We start from the raw sequence: 17,284 nt of genomic DNA, 5'->3' as shown, positions 1-17,284 counted from the left end.
CAAACCGAAAGAATCAATGAAAGAATTCTAGCATAAATTCTTAGACATATAATAATTTGCAGATAATAATTTTGAAAAACATTACAAAGCATAAGCATAAAAACAAAAATTATTTTAATTTCTAATATAATTTTCAAATTTGTTGTTATTTGAATATATTTTTTATTTGAAATCTCCCGCCAATTTTTAATATAACGAATAGTTTATACTTGAAAATTTTACACATTTAATCTCATAATTTTTATTGACATCATATAATAATCATTATAAATTATCTATTAAACATAAATAATATTAGATAATATACTATAAATTAATTTATGCGCATGTGAGGATTCAAGGATTTGACTCACAAACTACGACGGTCATGCTTTTCGATATAGATAGCCGGCCTACACGTGAACCAATCACAAACCGAGTTTCAATGGGCGGGGATGTGGCGTGATCCACGATGACGTCATAGTAGTCTACAATCGATAACTATTCGACGTTGAACAAACCCTTATAACCTTGTTACTGTAGTACATACGATCAATGTTTGACTTCAATGCGCCACATATCTTACGATATGATCGCGCATTCTTTACGTTGATAATGCAGATTAATAATTTCAATAAAAACACAATATTTTCTTAATCATTTTTAATTATGAAAAAGAAAATGATATCTAATATTCATGAATATTTCGTAAAAGAGAAAATAAAATATAATATACTATCAAGATAAGAGAATGATTTTATCGATCGTGTTAATCTCTGCTGTAGTTAATAATCAATAAAAGTTTTGACAAATATTAGAATACAAAACTTTTCTACATATTTAGTAAAACTAACTAAACTTTTATACATATTTTACAACATGTAATAAAATAAACGTAGAAATGAAATAATTTGAAAATAAATTCTTGTATACAAAATAAATAATACTAAAATAATACTAAAAAAAACTTTAATATATATAAAACTTTAATAAATATAGTATTATGTTTTTCAAAATTCGGATATAATAGTACAATCTAAAATCCAGATCTTTATTTTCATAACGAAATACATGAGAAATGCCATATATAATAAAATCAACAGCGTAACATTTAAACTTTATTAAAACCAACAATATTAACAAGAACAACAAGAATAAATCATTCCTTCGGAAATAGTTCACAGAAACTTGATCTTACATAAAATTCAATCGTCCTGCCATGTCGCTCAACGACGTAGTATATCAGTTAGTTATGCACTCGTATAGAATGGTTCACATCATGAATGATCAAGTGCCGGGAGACCTACGACATTAGTAACATGATTCAAATAATAATAGCCTCAAAATGATAACAACGTTTCGGATCAAACCTTCTAATTATGAAATGCATTAAGACACTTGTCGTTAAGGATCCAATCATGATGCTGCTACGGTCGCTAAAAGCAGTGCAAGAAAACAAGCCAGCAAAACCATAGAATATGTAGTAAACAATATTGTTATGAGGTTAGTAACATATGAAATACGCATTTCAGTCGAACGAGGAATGTCATACAATTCATAAGTATCCTTGCATTTTGTACTCTCACCTTCACAATTTGGGTCATGTTCATCAATTTGTGGTTTAACAGCAGTCGATATTACAGTTTTTTCTTGATCGCTTTCTTTTTCTTTTTTGTTGTTTAATGTCATTAAATTCGTTTCAATAATATTTAATGACGAAATATCTTTTTTAATTGAAACATTATTACTGCAAGAAATATTATTGGTTGCATCCTTCTTTAATAATGCTTCTAATTCTTCAATTTCCTTTTCATGTTTGCATAAACTCGCTGCTGCTAATTGTAAATCATAAACGGCTTTGGACAAATCGAGTTTTGAATCGGTATGCGAATCAGTTTTTGCTTTTTCTGATTCTATCAAGTTGCAGTCCTCGTTTAAAGTTATTGTTATATCTTCTTTAGGAACTACATTTACTATATCAGTGATCTTTGACGAACTAGACAAATCGTCATTTGTATCATCTTGACTACAAGTAATGGAGCTACGAGTACTAGTATTGGGCGCTGTACTATCGGTTTCTATTTCAGAATGGTATGACGTCAGCGAATTCTTTTGGCTTAAACGACTATCACGTAAGTGATCTGCCACACTACTAAACGCCTCTGCAATTAGTTTAACATTTTCATCTGCGACACGAAGATAAAAATCAAATGTATTATCGTCAGTCTTCTCAGAATCTTCATTTTCAAATTTAGTGAGAATTTCTGTTTGTTTTTCTATGTCTTCCTTATCTTTATGATCTTCAATATTATTTTCTGAATAATGATTATCTAAAGATTGAATATGTAAAATTGAGGATTCCTCCGTCTTATTATTATCATTTGAAACATCCATTACAGGAAGTTCTGAACGAACATGCGTTTCTTCGGTTAATTTTACTTCCATATCATTTTGTCCTTCAATTAAATTGACTAAATCTTGACATAAACGACTGTACGCTGTGAAATCAGTTTCTGTATCTTGATTATATGACTCGTTAGATTTGCTCTGCACGCAATTCTGCCAAAATTCATTGTTCAATGCATCAGGTAATATATCATTAGATATCATGGAGTTTTGTGCTCTTATATCATTCTCATTTTTATTTTCGAGATCCTGTACTTTAGTCGATGGTGAAACATAAACACGTAATTTTTTTCTATTTACATTTGTAACTGGATGATTGCCATTTATGTCAGTTTTGGAGTTTCTCAATAAACTATCAGAATGCCATCGATCATAATCAGAAAGTTCACCATCGCTTACAACGCGCCTATCTGATCGTGTGGGTAATGATTTAATATCTATTATAGTGTTACTCATTTCATCTTTGATTTCTTGAAGACTAGGTTCTCTTCGAAGATGAATTCTATCATGATTAATTAAACCGTATAAATTAGCAGATAAAGATCTAACCGCTCGTTTCTTTTTGGTACCAAAAGTAATTTCCTGATCTCTAATAATACTGTTTTTACTTTCAACAGTGTTCTTCGATGTGTTGGCATCCTTTCTGAGAGCTCTATAAGCCAAATCATCGGTAACAATGTCAGGCTCGCACTGTGGTATGTATGATGAACGAGGATAGTCTGGCTTAGTTGGTGTGGTGTGTAAGTAGTCGCTTTCTGTGGCAGCCGTTACCGGTCCTAAAGGAATCCCAAATGGAGGTTGAGGATCAACTATTTTCAATGTGTTATTAGCATGTTGAATGCTCCGATAAACAACATCGTCTCGCGTCACATCTGGTTCGTCTCGACGTGATACACAATTTCCGGCATATAGATAATCATCGGTTAAATCTTTACGTGATAAAATAGGCGAAGCTATCAGATAACTGATATTAGAGAGTGCAGATTGACTAACCACTTCCGACAATGATGCAGGTCTCTCTTTAGGATGCATTCTTCTGTAAGCCATATCATCTTTCGTTCTATCTGTAGAATCTTCTGAAATATATGAAATAGTATTGGTTTTTGCTTGACGGAGATTAAATTCTTCCATGCTACGTCGTTCTGCTCTATCAAGAAGATCTTCATCTCCTAGACGAAGACTATTATATATTGCTTCAAGTTCAGAAAGCGCTTCTTCAAGATTTTTAGAACTTCTTTTTTTTTCTAAAGTATCTTGTTCGCTAATTAATTGATTTTCTTCCGTTTTCAAATTTTCAACAAATGTATCATTCGGTAAATTATAAAAATTTTCAATTGCAATTTGTTTGATTGGTGATTTCGTATAGGAACTATCCAAAGACTTATTAATAGTAGGTGAAACGGAATTATTATGCATATTTTTAATATAAGTAGTAGATAATCTATTTTCACGCATTTTGATATCATAATTTTTAAAGCTTGAAGTAAGTTGATCATTTCGATCATTTCTCCTTTGACATTTCATTGCTTCAGTTTCTTTAAATATCGGTTCATCTACGTGTCTGCCGGTTGAATTGTGTCTATTGTTTGTACATTCTGATAAATTACAAGATGGTGTTGAGCTTACAGTTAGAGACAATGGACGTCGTGGACAATGTTTAGTCGAACCACACCAATTGATTTCATTATTTGAATCATAGGATCTTAAACTTTTTACATGATCTCTAGTAACTTCATGTATATTGTTCATTTTAGTACGTAAGGTATCATCGTATTTCATTGCATCAAAGTTTTCATTCAATGGAAAAGAATTACAACCATAAGTGAAAATTCGACAACGTGGATCTCTTGGTGGAGGTTCAGGTGGAGAAGAACTTCGACTCGCAAACTGACGATTTCTCGTATAATCATATGGATCAACATAAATTGTATTACTAGCCATAGATAAATTGAAAACATTATTTTCTTCTTGATTTAAATTGTTTTTATTTCTGTATAAAACATTTGGTTTTGCATAAGTATTATTTTGGTTTAAATCTGTTATATATTGGCTCATTGGATATTTTGTGAGATCAGTAGACGATTTTGCTTGTAAATTAGGTACAATCAATCCAGATTGTCGTAGATTTTCAGCAGATTTTTTTATTGGAAAAGTATTACTGTTAGAATAATTGATATAGCATGATGATTGTTCTGAAAATTGAAATGGTTCATTTGCATCTGTAGAAACAGATGATTGTTCTTCATTCATGAAATCAAGACTAGTGCGTTTATTTGTTATATTATTTAAATTTTCTGGAAACCTGTGACCTTCATCTCTGGATAAACGTTTTATATAACGTTCAGTACGTGCTGCACGACTTTTTCTATTGCAAGAAATATTTTTCTGTGTACTATGTGCAGCAATTTCATTTTGATATCTTGTCAATGAATTACAAGATTTACGCGAATCTTCATCTGAACTACTATCTGCACAAATACGGTCTCGTTTTGCTTCTACTCGTGCTTTTAATTTATTTTTCCTTGCTTTTTTACTTAATCCATCCAATGATCCATCACTGCTACGAGAATTCAAAGAATCCTTTTGTAAGTTTGTTATATCCATTGAATTTGTAGTATCATTAATATTTAAATGTTGATTTGAATTCTTTTCAATTGGTTGAAGCACAACATTATGTAATTTCCTATTAAATACTGTGCGAGGTTTTGGTTGTCTTGTACAATATACAATTTCTTCATCATTGGAAGAACTATCATAATCTCGAATTGATGATATTCTTTTCAAAATTCCACCAATTGACCACTTTTTTTCTTTTTTTTTATCTGTAGAAGTCACAGCATTACAGACAGGTAAGCGTCGAGTTGGTGGTAAAAGACCATCCATTCTTAAGATATCTTTTCCACTGATACTTCTCTTTTCCATTATGAATAAATAATTTATCTATTTAAATATATTATAATACCTAAAAAATAATAAAATTAATTAATATTTAAAATTTTTTAAATTTATTATTATTTATAAGAATGTTTTAAACCATAAAATCTTATTATATCAATATTAGCATAAACTATATTAATTATAGATTATTATTAGATACATTAATATGCTGTTAATTTTAATAATTTTAATTCTACTTACGAATATATATGTATATTATATATATATATCATATATATAACATATATAAATGCAGAAAATGTGTAAAAATATGCGGATGTAATCACTTCATTATAACCAATAAACGAATTACATTTTATCTAAACAGTAAATTTTCGATTTCCAATATTGATATGTTTACACGGTGAACACCTTGAAACAGAGGATTTTCATTATAAACAATTATATACCATTACGTGCATGTATATAAATAGAATATTGTCTGCTAACCTCCATGCAGACGGTCAGTTGAATGATTCAGATAAGTATTAGGCGAAGGGCGAATTTTCTGTACATTTGCCAAATATTTTCCTGTGATTTAGAAATGTCAGGCACAAAATTCATTCACATTACACAGGATATAAATCAAGACAACTTAGGTCAGTACATATGTAACGCTGATAATCCTGATAAGATTTCCACACCTCTTAGTAGAATTTCGCAATACGTTCGTTATCTTGACAGATGAACTATAAAAGCAGTTACTCTTGTAAACTATAATGAACTCTTGTAAATTGTTGAAGTTCCCAACAGTTCGATTTGAAAATTTGTGTTTGAAAATTACAAAAGATTTGATTAGTTTTCAGACACCTACGATCTGTATCTAATATTTGCTTCATGCTTATTATGCTGCCATTACATGGATATCGATGTAATATTACGCGTTAAATACAAAGGATACTGGTAGACTACTCGAAACTGACTCGAATCAGATCGAATCAGATATGAGAAGAGAAGGGATTCATCGTTTAGACCCCACCCATTACACCAACCTTCCCCCATCGCGCAGAATCACGCACAGTAAATCGTGCACGCATTTTACGCACCCACGCACGACAATTGTATCATCTGCTTTAGAACTATTATAATAGTACTTTAGTTTACCTCTGAGAAATAAAATAGTATTTTATTTTATTATTGATATAATATTTTTGTTATATAAAACAATATATATTATACATTATACGAAATATTTTTTGTAAAAATATTTGATATTTTTTCTAACAATAATGTAGAAAACGGCATGTAATGTATTTCAATGTGGACTGCACTATTATGACGCTTCACATAGAAATCCCCTCTGACAGAGTTTAGTAAAACTCTGATGATACAGTAGGAAAATACTATTCTTCGATTAAAATTGGAAATAAAGGAATATGTGAAATTGGTTCTTTTAATATTATTTGTTTTTTTAATCATAAATTGAAATATAAAATTTTTTATATACGCTTTATAAGTTTTTTAATTTTTCTTTTCATTAACATAAGTATAAATCACTTATGTACTTTTATGTACTTTATGTGCAATATGATAAATAGAAAATGAATGAATTGATAATTATATCATAGGAACCTTGAACTTATGATTCCAAGTCATGTTTGAGATTCAGCTTAAAATTGTATTGCATTCCAGATTTCAATTACGTCAGACTAAAGACGTAATACGACACTATTATAAATAGAGATGCTTTTATGTTAGTATTTAGCTGACAAATTTCAATTTAAATTATTCTGATATTTTTTTTAAATAAACTATATTTTTTTAAAACATTTACATTATATAATTAATAATTAATAAATCATTATAAAATAAAGAATTTATGTTGCATTGTTGAATCCATTATTAAATAAAATGCATATCTATATCATTATGTAATGTAAAACAGAAAGTTAAAAGAAAGTCATATAATTATAAAACATTTGAAATAGCATAATTATTACATACAATGCTGATTATTTCTTTTAAAGAATTGAATATTTATCCTAATTTTTCAAAACTAGAATTATTATTTTTATCAATATATATATATATTAAAATAAATACGATTATATAAAATATTTGATATAAAAAGGGTATCAAATTAAAAAAAGAAATGAAAATATAACATTATATATACATTTGATTATATATTAATAGTAAAGAAGAGATATAATTAATATTATAATAATATTAAAATAATATTAAAAATAATATTAGAATGAATAAAATTAAAAATATATAGGTAAAAAGAGAAGAAGGAAGAAGTAAAAAAAGTATAAGATACACTTCTTTTATTGAATTTTAAAGTGTTCATCTACATTTTATTAATTTATGTTAATTTTAAGCGTTTGTATTTATTTATCAAAAAATGGATCAAAAAACATATTAAAAAATGTTTATTATTATATTTTATTCACATTTTAAATTATATACTCAAACATTCATTGTTATTAAAAACTTCAAAAAATAAATAATACTTCAAGAAAATACAAAACTAAAATATTTTTTATTCTTAAATTAAACAAATTTATCTATATTTTAAATTGCATCGTCGAGTTATCTGTATAAAGTATAATAATTACCTAAAATAATTATCTAAATAATAATTTCAATAAATCATTATTTATATTTTAAATCTTCATTTTTATTTTCTATTTCATCTCGTTAAATCCTAATCCTTAGACCAAATGTCCACCAAGAACCGGATATATTCTTCCATTTTTTTTTTTTCTCCACGTAAATCGATGATACGCGAAGTCCAATAATATTCACGGATATTTTAAGAATGGATATAAAAAAAGAAAAAAAAAAAGAAAAAAAGAGAAAAAGAAAGAACGAATGGGTGGGGAATGCGCATTTCGTGAAAGTTATAATTCCTCTGAGTATTCTTGGTGCAGGGCTACCAGACAACGCATTTCGCGAAGTGTTAAAGATTTGAGACGCCGAGGAGACCGTGTTATTCTTTCGAAATTAGGTATTCATGCTGCATCATTCCGGTCCAGAGAGCCATATACGGTTGGTCAAAGACACGAGGCATTGTGTATATGTAAGTTGCACATATCTCATCGATGTAGCAAGGAGAAAGCCGCTTTCAGCATTAATTCAGGACAAGTACCTTTATTTTGCGCGCGGCAAAAACTTTACGAAAAAATCGACATGGCTCGCAAATTGACGTGGCTCGAAATAGCGGGCAGAATTTTTTTATAGCATGATAAGTGTCTATTTATATCCGAAAGTATATTTAATCGTTTCACGCGAACAGAAGTATATGTATAATTTTAGAACGTATAAAAAGAGTGAACCAAATTAACTTGTAATTGATATTACAAGTTTAACACATATGGATATAACGAATAACTGTTTCCTTTAAAATTCAAAAAATTATTTTATCGATATAATTTAATCGCTTTGTTAAATAATTTTTAAGTAAATTTAACTCTGTGTAGAAATGAAATTATTTTTCGTTAAAAATATTTAGGTATTTAGCTTTTGATATTTGCTTCGAAATACGTGACAGATTGATTGTTTTAAAAAACGTATTTACAAAATATATAGAATGTCGTTGAAAAATTTGAAGGATCGAGTGACTTTTTTTTTTCAAAATTAATTTCATACTAATAAAATTTAATTATTTATACTACCAGAAAGTATTGTATTAATTTTGATATTTTTAGATTAGCTGTTAATTGAAAAGAATTTATTATATTAATTTATTATTTGGTTTGCCAATTTCTTATTGTTAAATTTAATTAAATATATATTAATTAATGTATTTTAAATAGATTATTAAATATCTATTTGAAAATTTAAATATAATATACATGTATTATATTATATTTATATTTGCAAGAGTAAAATTTGAATAAAATTTGATTAAAATGAATTTTCTGATTATTGATTTCTGATACTGTGCTAAAATAAATATTAAACTAAAAAATAAGTCAGTTAACAGATAAGTAATAATTAAATTACAGGGATCATGAATTATTATCATAGGTTGTTATAAAATATCACAGTTAATTTCGAACAGTAGATTTTGATGGTAAATTGGAAGATTCAAAGCCATGAAACTCTCAAGGATATGAATTGAAATAGCTTGTAGAAATAACAGACAGTCCATGATTGCAGGGTCAAATGATGACAAGGACAACAACCGTATGAGTGTTAAGCTTTTTCGTTTATTGAAAATATCTCTGTAAAACGTGTGTATATTGTGGCCGGGCGAGGTAAGCCGACAAAACCGAATCTTTTTTTTTTTTCTTCATTTTTTTGACAACGAAACGAAATCGGGTAGCAAACGAAGGAATACGGTGAAGACATTAAAAACAATAATAGAGTCAAATCGTTATTTAGTTACCTACATAAGTAAAGGACGAATCAACGATGCATTCGCTTACTTTTCTTTTTTTCTTTTTTTTTTCTTTTAATCTTAGTATATTAATTATATTATGTATAACAAAGCGGTAACAACTTGTTAATTGTAACTATTACGGTAATAATCGTTTACTTTATATAATTACAATAATGTAATGTAAGGATGATCGTTAACTAATCGATAACAAACGAATCGTTTCCTCCTCCATCCTTCCTTCGTCTTGATCATCATATTTATTCTCGTCACTTTCTTAACTTCGTCTTTTCCCTATTTTTCTTCTCTTTTTTCTTTTATTTTTATGTTTGTATTTATTTATTTATTTTTTTGCTTAAATCCGATATCGATCTTCAGCTAAATCGTTTCGTTATTTATTTTATTCGTACATTCCCTTTCTCGTATTAATTATTTAACAACAGTTTTTTTATTCCTTTTATTATTTGCTCTTTAATTTAATAATCGTAGTAAACATAGTAATTATTTATAATATTGTGCAAATAATCCATATTTTTATTTTGTTTAATAATAATGAATGTCATTCAACGGAGGAGCTCTTCTATGTTCTCTCTTTCTCTCCCTCATTTTCTCTCTCTTTCGCTCTCTTCTCGCTTTCTCGCTCTCCCTCTCTCGCGCTCTCGTTCATTCTTTCCCTCATTCTCTCTCTCTCTCTCTCTCTCTCTCTCTCGCTTTCTTTCTTTCTTTTTTTCTATTTTTCACACATACACGTTCTTTCGCACGCACTCTGTCTCGATGTTCTCTCTGTTTGCTCGCGCATATTCACGCATTTGCGCATGCGCGCACAAGCACGGAGCACGCATTTGAATGGACGATCCTTCGCGCGTAATGTTTTTTTTTCGACAGCTAGCTCGTTAAAATTGGATTTTTTTTTTTTTTTTTTTGGTTTCTTAGCACATTTCGTCTACCTAGCTTGTTGACCCATGGCAGTTGCTTGTTCATTATACTGGCCGACAGGCTCCGTAGCTTGACACTTTACTCGATTATTTTCTGTATTTTTTTTAAATCTTCTTTTATTTAAACCCAACTCTAGAATTTTTGTTTCGCATCTTCTTTATATAGCTTTTGTGTATTCATCGTTTTATTATCTGACGACGTTTAGGTTAATAAGTTTCGAGAGTTTCGAGACACTACAAAGCCCTTTTTTATTTTTGTTCGCTATCCGTTTAAGAAAATTTCGTGCATTTACGATTAGTTAACTTAGTTTCATTTCTTCTTTATACAATGCGTAACGGCAGTATCGTCCACGGAGAAAGTACGTTTAAATCTCGTCTTACCTCGCTTAACGAAGGAAAGCCCTATATGTGTATATATATATATATATACATATATACATATATATATATATATATATGTATATATATACACAGATATATATATATATATATTTTTGTTTTTTAATATTTTACAGCCGTCGTCGCGCAAAAGCTGATATTTAATGTACGGTTTTTTTTTGTTTCTGGTAAAACAAAAATCAATGAAGCACACCACGCATACTCTTCCACCCCCCTCCCCCTTGTTTCTTTTCAGCCATAGCAAACTTTTTTGGCTGATCGAACATTTTTTACCGTTCCCGAGCTTTTTTGTCCCGAGCGTTACGCACAAACGAATTTCCAAGCAACCCTTCGAGACGCGGAAATTGGAATTTCTAACCTTTTTACGCTTTCCCTTCCAATACGACCGTAGATTAAGCGGATCGAATGTTACCAAGTTTACCAACAATCGGTAAACGCGACTGAAAACCGGGGAAGTTGCGATTCAATCGAACATTCGATCACGAAAAATCCGAGCAGTCATCACGTTCACAATAAAAAACACTGTGGATAAAGAAGAAAAAGAAGAAGAAAAAGAAGAAGTAGAAAAAGAAGAAGTAGAAGAAAAAGAAGAAGAAGAAACGATATTCATTCGGTGCCTCTCAGGGAAGAACGATTTTTATATGATTCGCAAAATCAATTATCGTTAAAAAGAGGCCAATGTGTTTTGGAACACTTTCTGCACGATTGCATTTCGTTTCGTTCGTTACGCCCTGTTTACATATTCTTTTTTTTTTTTTTTTTTATTCTTCTAACGTTTGTCGTGTGTCTCGAGAGTTTTATTGCTTCTAGAAGTTCGCGGTTGCCCATTCGACAAAGTAGTATCGAAAATATATATGTATATTATTTGCGTACAAACCATTTGATTATTATCGAATTATTTGCACATATTACAGCACGGGAGAGGTTAGAAACATAAAAAGGGGCGAGAGGGGGTATCTGAGTAATTAGACAGTGAGCCGGACGGACCATCAGATACGTCGTACTTCGATAGAAGAAGGATCGACGAGTTAAATGAATCGTCGTCGATCGATCTCGTGCCTCTATTCGTTTCGTTTCGTCGTCATCGTCGTTCGTCGTGCTCCGTATATTAGATTATATTATGTTATATCAGATGCATGACCGTATATTTCGAATATCATCGTGATTATTTTGATCTCTACAAAACAATGTTTGAATAACGTGCGGCTAGAAAAAAAACTCGAAGATTCTCGTCAAATATAATATATGCAAACAGCAACGGCATCACACAATACTTTTTTAGGCATAATCCATGTCCCTGCGTTTTCGTTGCAAAAAATTATTGAGATAATAGGTGACGCGATGAATCTGATTGATAATTGATGATAATGCGGATATATTATTCAGAATCATTTCAAAGAGAGATTCAGAATATAAGAAAGTCGAAAGTCTCGGAAGAAACGAAGAACGACGATCTCTTCCGAACGAACGAGTCGCGAGGACGCAGTCACGCGCATGCGTATACCTTGAAGCGTACTCACGAAAAGATCATCGAATGGCCCGCGACGAGAATCGTGAAATGCAATTATAATATACGTAGAAAAGGTACGAGGACATTAATATCGGACAGGCTTCTCTAAAATACTTTGACAAAGCGGACTCGACACCGATAGTGTGTGAATTATTTGTACGAATAATTTACAATGATCCTCACCCTCTTGAGCCTTCGTAGCTTAAAATAATGAACATTTGTTTTTCTTTTTATCTGTTTCCATATTTTCTCGTTATTTCTCGCATTACTTCTGTACCTAATTGCATATCTGTATTTTGCCTAATCTCATTTTCAACCTATGTGTAATGAATTTACACCGTTCCCGGCTCACGTAACATTCATAACCATCGTTTTTGTTATGTTCTCGTCGTCGTTCCTGCTACATATTTCAAATACAATCCTTCGAGCGAGCTGCGAGTTTTTTGCCACGTCCGTTTTCGACCAGCGAGAACGTTTCTAGCTTCGTTTATTATAGCGTTTCCGCCGTCGCTAACACGACACCTGTTTCCGGTAAAACACACGAGCAACAAGGTGCGTTCCTCGTTCCTTTTCCCATCGTGTTTCTTTCTATTCCATTTCAGAACGCGGTTGTAAACGTAGAAAAATAACGATTGCGCAATCCGCGTTAACACACACACGCACACATATTAGTTCATGTTTGTCCTCTGTGTTGTTGCCTCACCACCGCACGCTCGTTACGTGCTAGCCCGAGATAACTTTCGTTCGTGTAAGTACCTATATGTATAATATACCTATATGTATGCATTAATCTGTACTTTGTTCGGCAAAATGAACTGTGCATTGCCGTTATTATAGACAGACGCGTTCCAACGAATTCTCGTTTATCTCCGTGTGCATATCACTTACAACGCGTTCCTCGATTCACTTCACTATACCTACGAATTCTTATGTTGCACGAGAACGATGCGATTGAGGTTATTGACTTGTGATAAAATCGAGTGCCATGTTTACGATTATTGAAAATTTTATTCGATATATATCGAAATAATTTTACTCGATCGTAATACAATCCTATCGTGTCATCTGGAGGACAAGATTGTATTATTTATGAAACAGGCACGCGATCCTTCACGAAATTATTAAGCACGTAAACCCGTTCGAAATCGAGCTGGGAACTCGAACGATTCCTTTCTTCTATGAAGCATCGATTTTTTTTCTTTATTTTTTTTTTTTTTTTTTTTTTTTAATCGTTTAGAATATATATCGAAATTTTTTTTAATATTTGTATCGTGATTCATAATGAAAGAAAATGTGTGGTTATTTTGTCAATAATCGTTATTATTTTTAAACGTGCATCTTCTCGAATCACGAATGGAAATGGTACAACGTACTTTTTGGGCGTTTTTGCATTGTTTGTTCTCGTATAGAGATAAATCACGTTTGATAATTCAACAGAAACTGTGTACTAAATATTTTAAACAACGAACAGCAAAATAATCATTTGAAATCTCAACAATTTTTGTTGAAAACTTAACGTGTCATTTTGGCATCTATTATTAAACTAAGTAGAATGACACAACTTTTTCACTCAAATTTTATAATAGAGAATTAAAAATCTTAGCGAATTTTTAATTTTAAATTTTTTCTGAAATATAAATGATTTATTTACATTGAAATATTAAAGAAATTATTTTAAATTATCGTATTGCAACTAAAATGCTTCTTTAAATTTCAAATTTATCCCATTATATTAATTATTCTTATAACAAATTTTTGTAACTTTAACAATTGAGTTAAATTTTGATAGAAATATAATTTGAAAATGAGCTAAAAATAGTTGTGTCCAATTCTACATTATCAACCGAGTTAATTTTTCATTTTTCCACATTATTTAAAACATGCGGTATTTTATACTTCGTTTTACTCATTTAAACAATTAGACTACGCGTTTACTGCGAGACGGGTTTACGGGCGCGCGGTTGTCGATTACAATTATTCGAATAACGTTACACTATTATGTATATTCATTTATTCCAAAGCGCATCACTACGTCGTGTAAGATTGTGTCTGTGTAAGTTTTTGCAAATGTGTAAATATCTAGCTGATGATGATTGCGAAATTTGTATTTGCCATTCCTTTTTCTTCTCTGTTCCTTTTGGCAAGAAAACTAATAATTATTTATAAATATTGAAAAAAAAACTATTTTTTACCAATAACAATGAAAACTTATTGCAAAAAAGATTTATGTAAAAATTTAAATCTGCTTTATCAAATAAATTATCACAATCGTATTTCTTTCTAATTTTTTTTAGAAACAATTTTTCGATTTCTTAAATATATCGCTGTAAAATTATCAGAGATTGTTAATATAATAATAATATATAAATCAAATGTTTACAGATCCATACAGATCATTGATATTTAAATATAGAAATAGATAAGAGGAACAGAAAAGTAAAGGGTCAGATAAAACAAAGCCGCGCATTCGGATTTTTGCGCATCGTACTGCGCAAAATTTGTTCAAGCCGAGCAAATTGTAGTAAACTACGCGTACATTTCACATTATTAGCATTCTTATTCACCATCATCATCATGATTTATAATCGTTATCTTAATCATTCTATGATCATCCTCACTATTATCGTCAGTTATGATCAGCATCTTCATCAATGTCTTCGTTTTCTCCGTCATTTTTCTCTTTTTTCTTTTTCTCAGTTAATTAAGTTCAAAAAACTTTCTCGTATTTATTATACACCACAGTACGATGACCAGAATAACAAATAAATGAACAAATGTCACCCACGAACCTCGACCGCAGCGAATCAACATTGATTTTTTTTTTATTACATTTCTATATATTTTTTTAACTTCTTTTCGTTTATGTTGTATTTGCCAGCGAGTTGGCGAGTCGCTGTCAAAATCGTGTAAAAAATCCAATATACGCGGATAGAATTTTACGAATCGGCTCTACCGATAAGTTTTCTTTTAGAGAAACGATGAGAAACGATCGCTCATTTTTCTCTCTCTCTCTCTTTTTTTTTTTCTTTTTGCAAACGCGGCAATATCCCACCGTAGATCTTCATTTCATTGTCGGTCACGTGAAAAGATTTTTCATTTCATTGCGTCTCGAGTATGCGTGCAGCTAACGCAGCCGGCGCGGATCGTCATCGTCATCGTACGATTTCTAAAAAAAAAAAAGAACGGTAAGAAGTACCGTAACGAAGTCCATCGAAGGCAGGAATACTGAGCGCGTAGCAACGTTAACCTTCGAGCCCTGATTTATTTTTAAAGGGGGGGAAGTCGACTCGAAGGTTACGTTGTACAGAGTCAAATACACTTTTCTCTATACACCGACTATCATTATATTCTTTATATGCGTTCTTTCCTGTTAAAGTTCTTGTCCTTCGATTCCTCTTCGTATGTCTATCCGTATCTTCGTTTCATAGCCAAATCTTATTTTTCAATTGCGATTCCATGAATTCCTCTTGCACCACGGAACGAGAGCCGAACCAATCCGATAACGAACACGGACGATTGATGATAACTTTATGTTTCTCTTTATCATCTTATTATTTGCGCCCCGTTTTTGACTCGTTCAGGACAAACAAACACATGTCTCGTGTATCCTAGTCCTCGCTCGTGTGTTCATCAGCTAGCGACGTGTCTTTCCCAACGATCGTAGCGTTTACAGTAGATTAAAGGCAACTCGTTGGAGGAATGTATTTTTTATTTTTTTTATTTTATTTTATTTTTTTTTTTTTTGTTTTTTTCTTTCTTTTATTTTTTATACAACTATAAGGCTGTCGATGGAGAGCGCGCGCGAGGTCCGTGAGGCCGCTGCTCCTCGCGAGCAGTATCAGCACTGCAGACGCTGCGTGAAATCGACGCGTCTGTCGGTAATTCTATAGCTGTTAATCGGCGATGCTGCAGATGGAGCGATCGTCGCACGGACGCCGCCAATTTGTGGTTCGTGGTGGCGCTTGCTACGACGGTGGCGGTGCTGGAGACATTATGGACGCCGATCAGACGTCCGCGGTTCTCGAGGTTACGCTCGGCGATCGGCTGTGGATGACAACTCTGTGGCCATTTTTCGTTACAAAACCGTCACTCTCGACTAAGACTGCGGTTTGTCTGACTCGTGGATCCGTGTCAGCGTCATCGCTTTCTTCGCTGGGTCCGCCTAGACGCTGCTGTTTGTGTTTTCTCCAAGCGTTCTGGATCAAACGCGCGCAATATTCTTCGCGCTGACGCCACAAAGTAGAAGAGACCGGTTCATAACCAGTCTCACCTGGACGCGTTTGAACCTCGATCTCTGCTGTCTCCTCGATCGGATTACCCTTACGCGCGAAGAAGTCTTTGGTGAGAGCGTCCAAGATGTCCACGCAGAACATCATATCTCCTTTGCATATAGGAATGTCCATCGATACGATCTTGTACTTGTTCGGCTTGTGTATCTGCAGTGGCGGCTCGAGCACGTCCAAGAAATCGGACAACTGATCGTATCTGATGTACTGTGTCCCGTCTGGATCAAACTGTTGCCAGATCTCGTAGTACATATCGTAATCGTCATCCGTCAAACCTTCCTGCACATCCTCGGTCGCTTGAGAGTAGTTCTCCAAGATTACGGCGATGTACATATTTATCACGATTAAAAAGCTGATCACCAAATACGAGAGAAGATAGGCAATGCCGATCGTAGACGAACCACAATTGCCCGGATATCCTATCTCGTTGTTTGGTTCCTGGCAGTCCTCTTCGTTTATTATACCGTCAAGAACACCGTCCCAACCAGCGGACGTTGACATCTGA

General features: G+C 32.0%; 2 protein-coding genes and 1 long non-coding RNA gene across 27 annotated transcripts in view; 1 reads left to right on the top strand and 2 right to left on the bottom strand.

Annotated features, from left to right (window-relative positions):
• Positions 1-249: 249 nt before the first annotated feature.
• LOC100871869 (uncharacterized) lies at positions 250-5,913 on the bottom strand. 3 transcript variants are annotated; one of them, XM_086903246.1, is made up of 4 exons: positions 5,773-5,913; positions 5,524-5,694; positions 1,566-5,347; positions 250-467 (listed from the first exon to the last, which is right to left on the bottom strand). In XM_086903246.1, exons 3-4 carry the CDS (start codon positions 5,305-5,307, stop codon positions 337-339), a joined length of 3,873 nt encoding a protein of 1,290 aa, XP_086759372.1. In that variant the 5' UTR covers positions 5,308-5,347; positions 5,524-5,694; positions 5,773-5,913; the 3' UTR covers positions 250-336. The 3 variants fall into 3 exon arrangements, with proteins under 3 accessions (XP_086759372.1, XP_031775134.2, XP_086759367.1); XM_031919274.2 differs by lacking the exon at positions 250-467 and adding an exon at positions 1,085-1,282 and having other exon boundaries at positions 1,350-5,347; XM_086903241.1 differs by lacking the exon at positions 250-467 and adding an exon at positions 1,085-1,282.
• On the top strand, positions 5,777-6,719 carry LOC147658854 (uncharacterized). Its single transcript, XR_015290723.1, has 2 exons — positions 5,777-5,921; positions 6,122-6,719. It is a non-coding gene; the product is annotated as an uncharacterized LOC147658854 (long non-coding RNA).
• A 9,474-nt stretch (positions 6,720-16,193) lies between these two features.
• The window catches only part of para (sodium voltage-gated channel paralytic), a 55,385-nt gene continuing 54,294 nt past the window's right edge, over positions 16,194-17,284 (bottom strand). For all 23 annotated transcript variants that reach the window (XM_086903111.1, XM_086903107.1, XM_086903116.1 and 20 more), the window contains one exon: positions 16,194-17,280. In XM_086903111.1, the coding sequence (XP_086759237.1) occupies positions 16,498-17,280 (783 nt within the window). In that variant the 3' untranslated portion in view covers positions 16,194-16,497. The remainder of the gene's footprint in view (positions 17,281-17,284) is intronic.

Source organism: Apis florea, unplaced genomic scaffold (assembly GCF_048593485.1).
Source record: "Apis florea isolate Af1SG1 unplaced genomic scaffold, ASM4859348v1 contig_1615_pilon, whole genome shotgun sequence".
NCBI classification, from domain to species: domain Eukaryota; kingdom Metazoa; phylum Arthropoda; class Insecta; order Hymenoptera; family Apidae; genus Apis; species Apis florea.
Note: the sequence above shows the minus strand (reverse complement) of the source record. Positions and strands in the feature narration are given on the sequence as shown.

What these genes read in the sequence shown, in the direction of transcription:
- LOC100871869 (XM_031919274.2), bottom strand. Translation starts at nt 5,307, where the DNA reads ATGGAAAAGAGAAGTATCAGTGGAAAAGATATCTTAAGAATGGATGGT.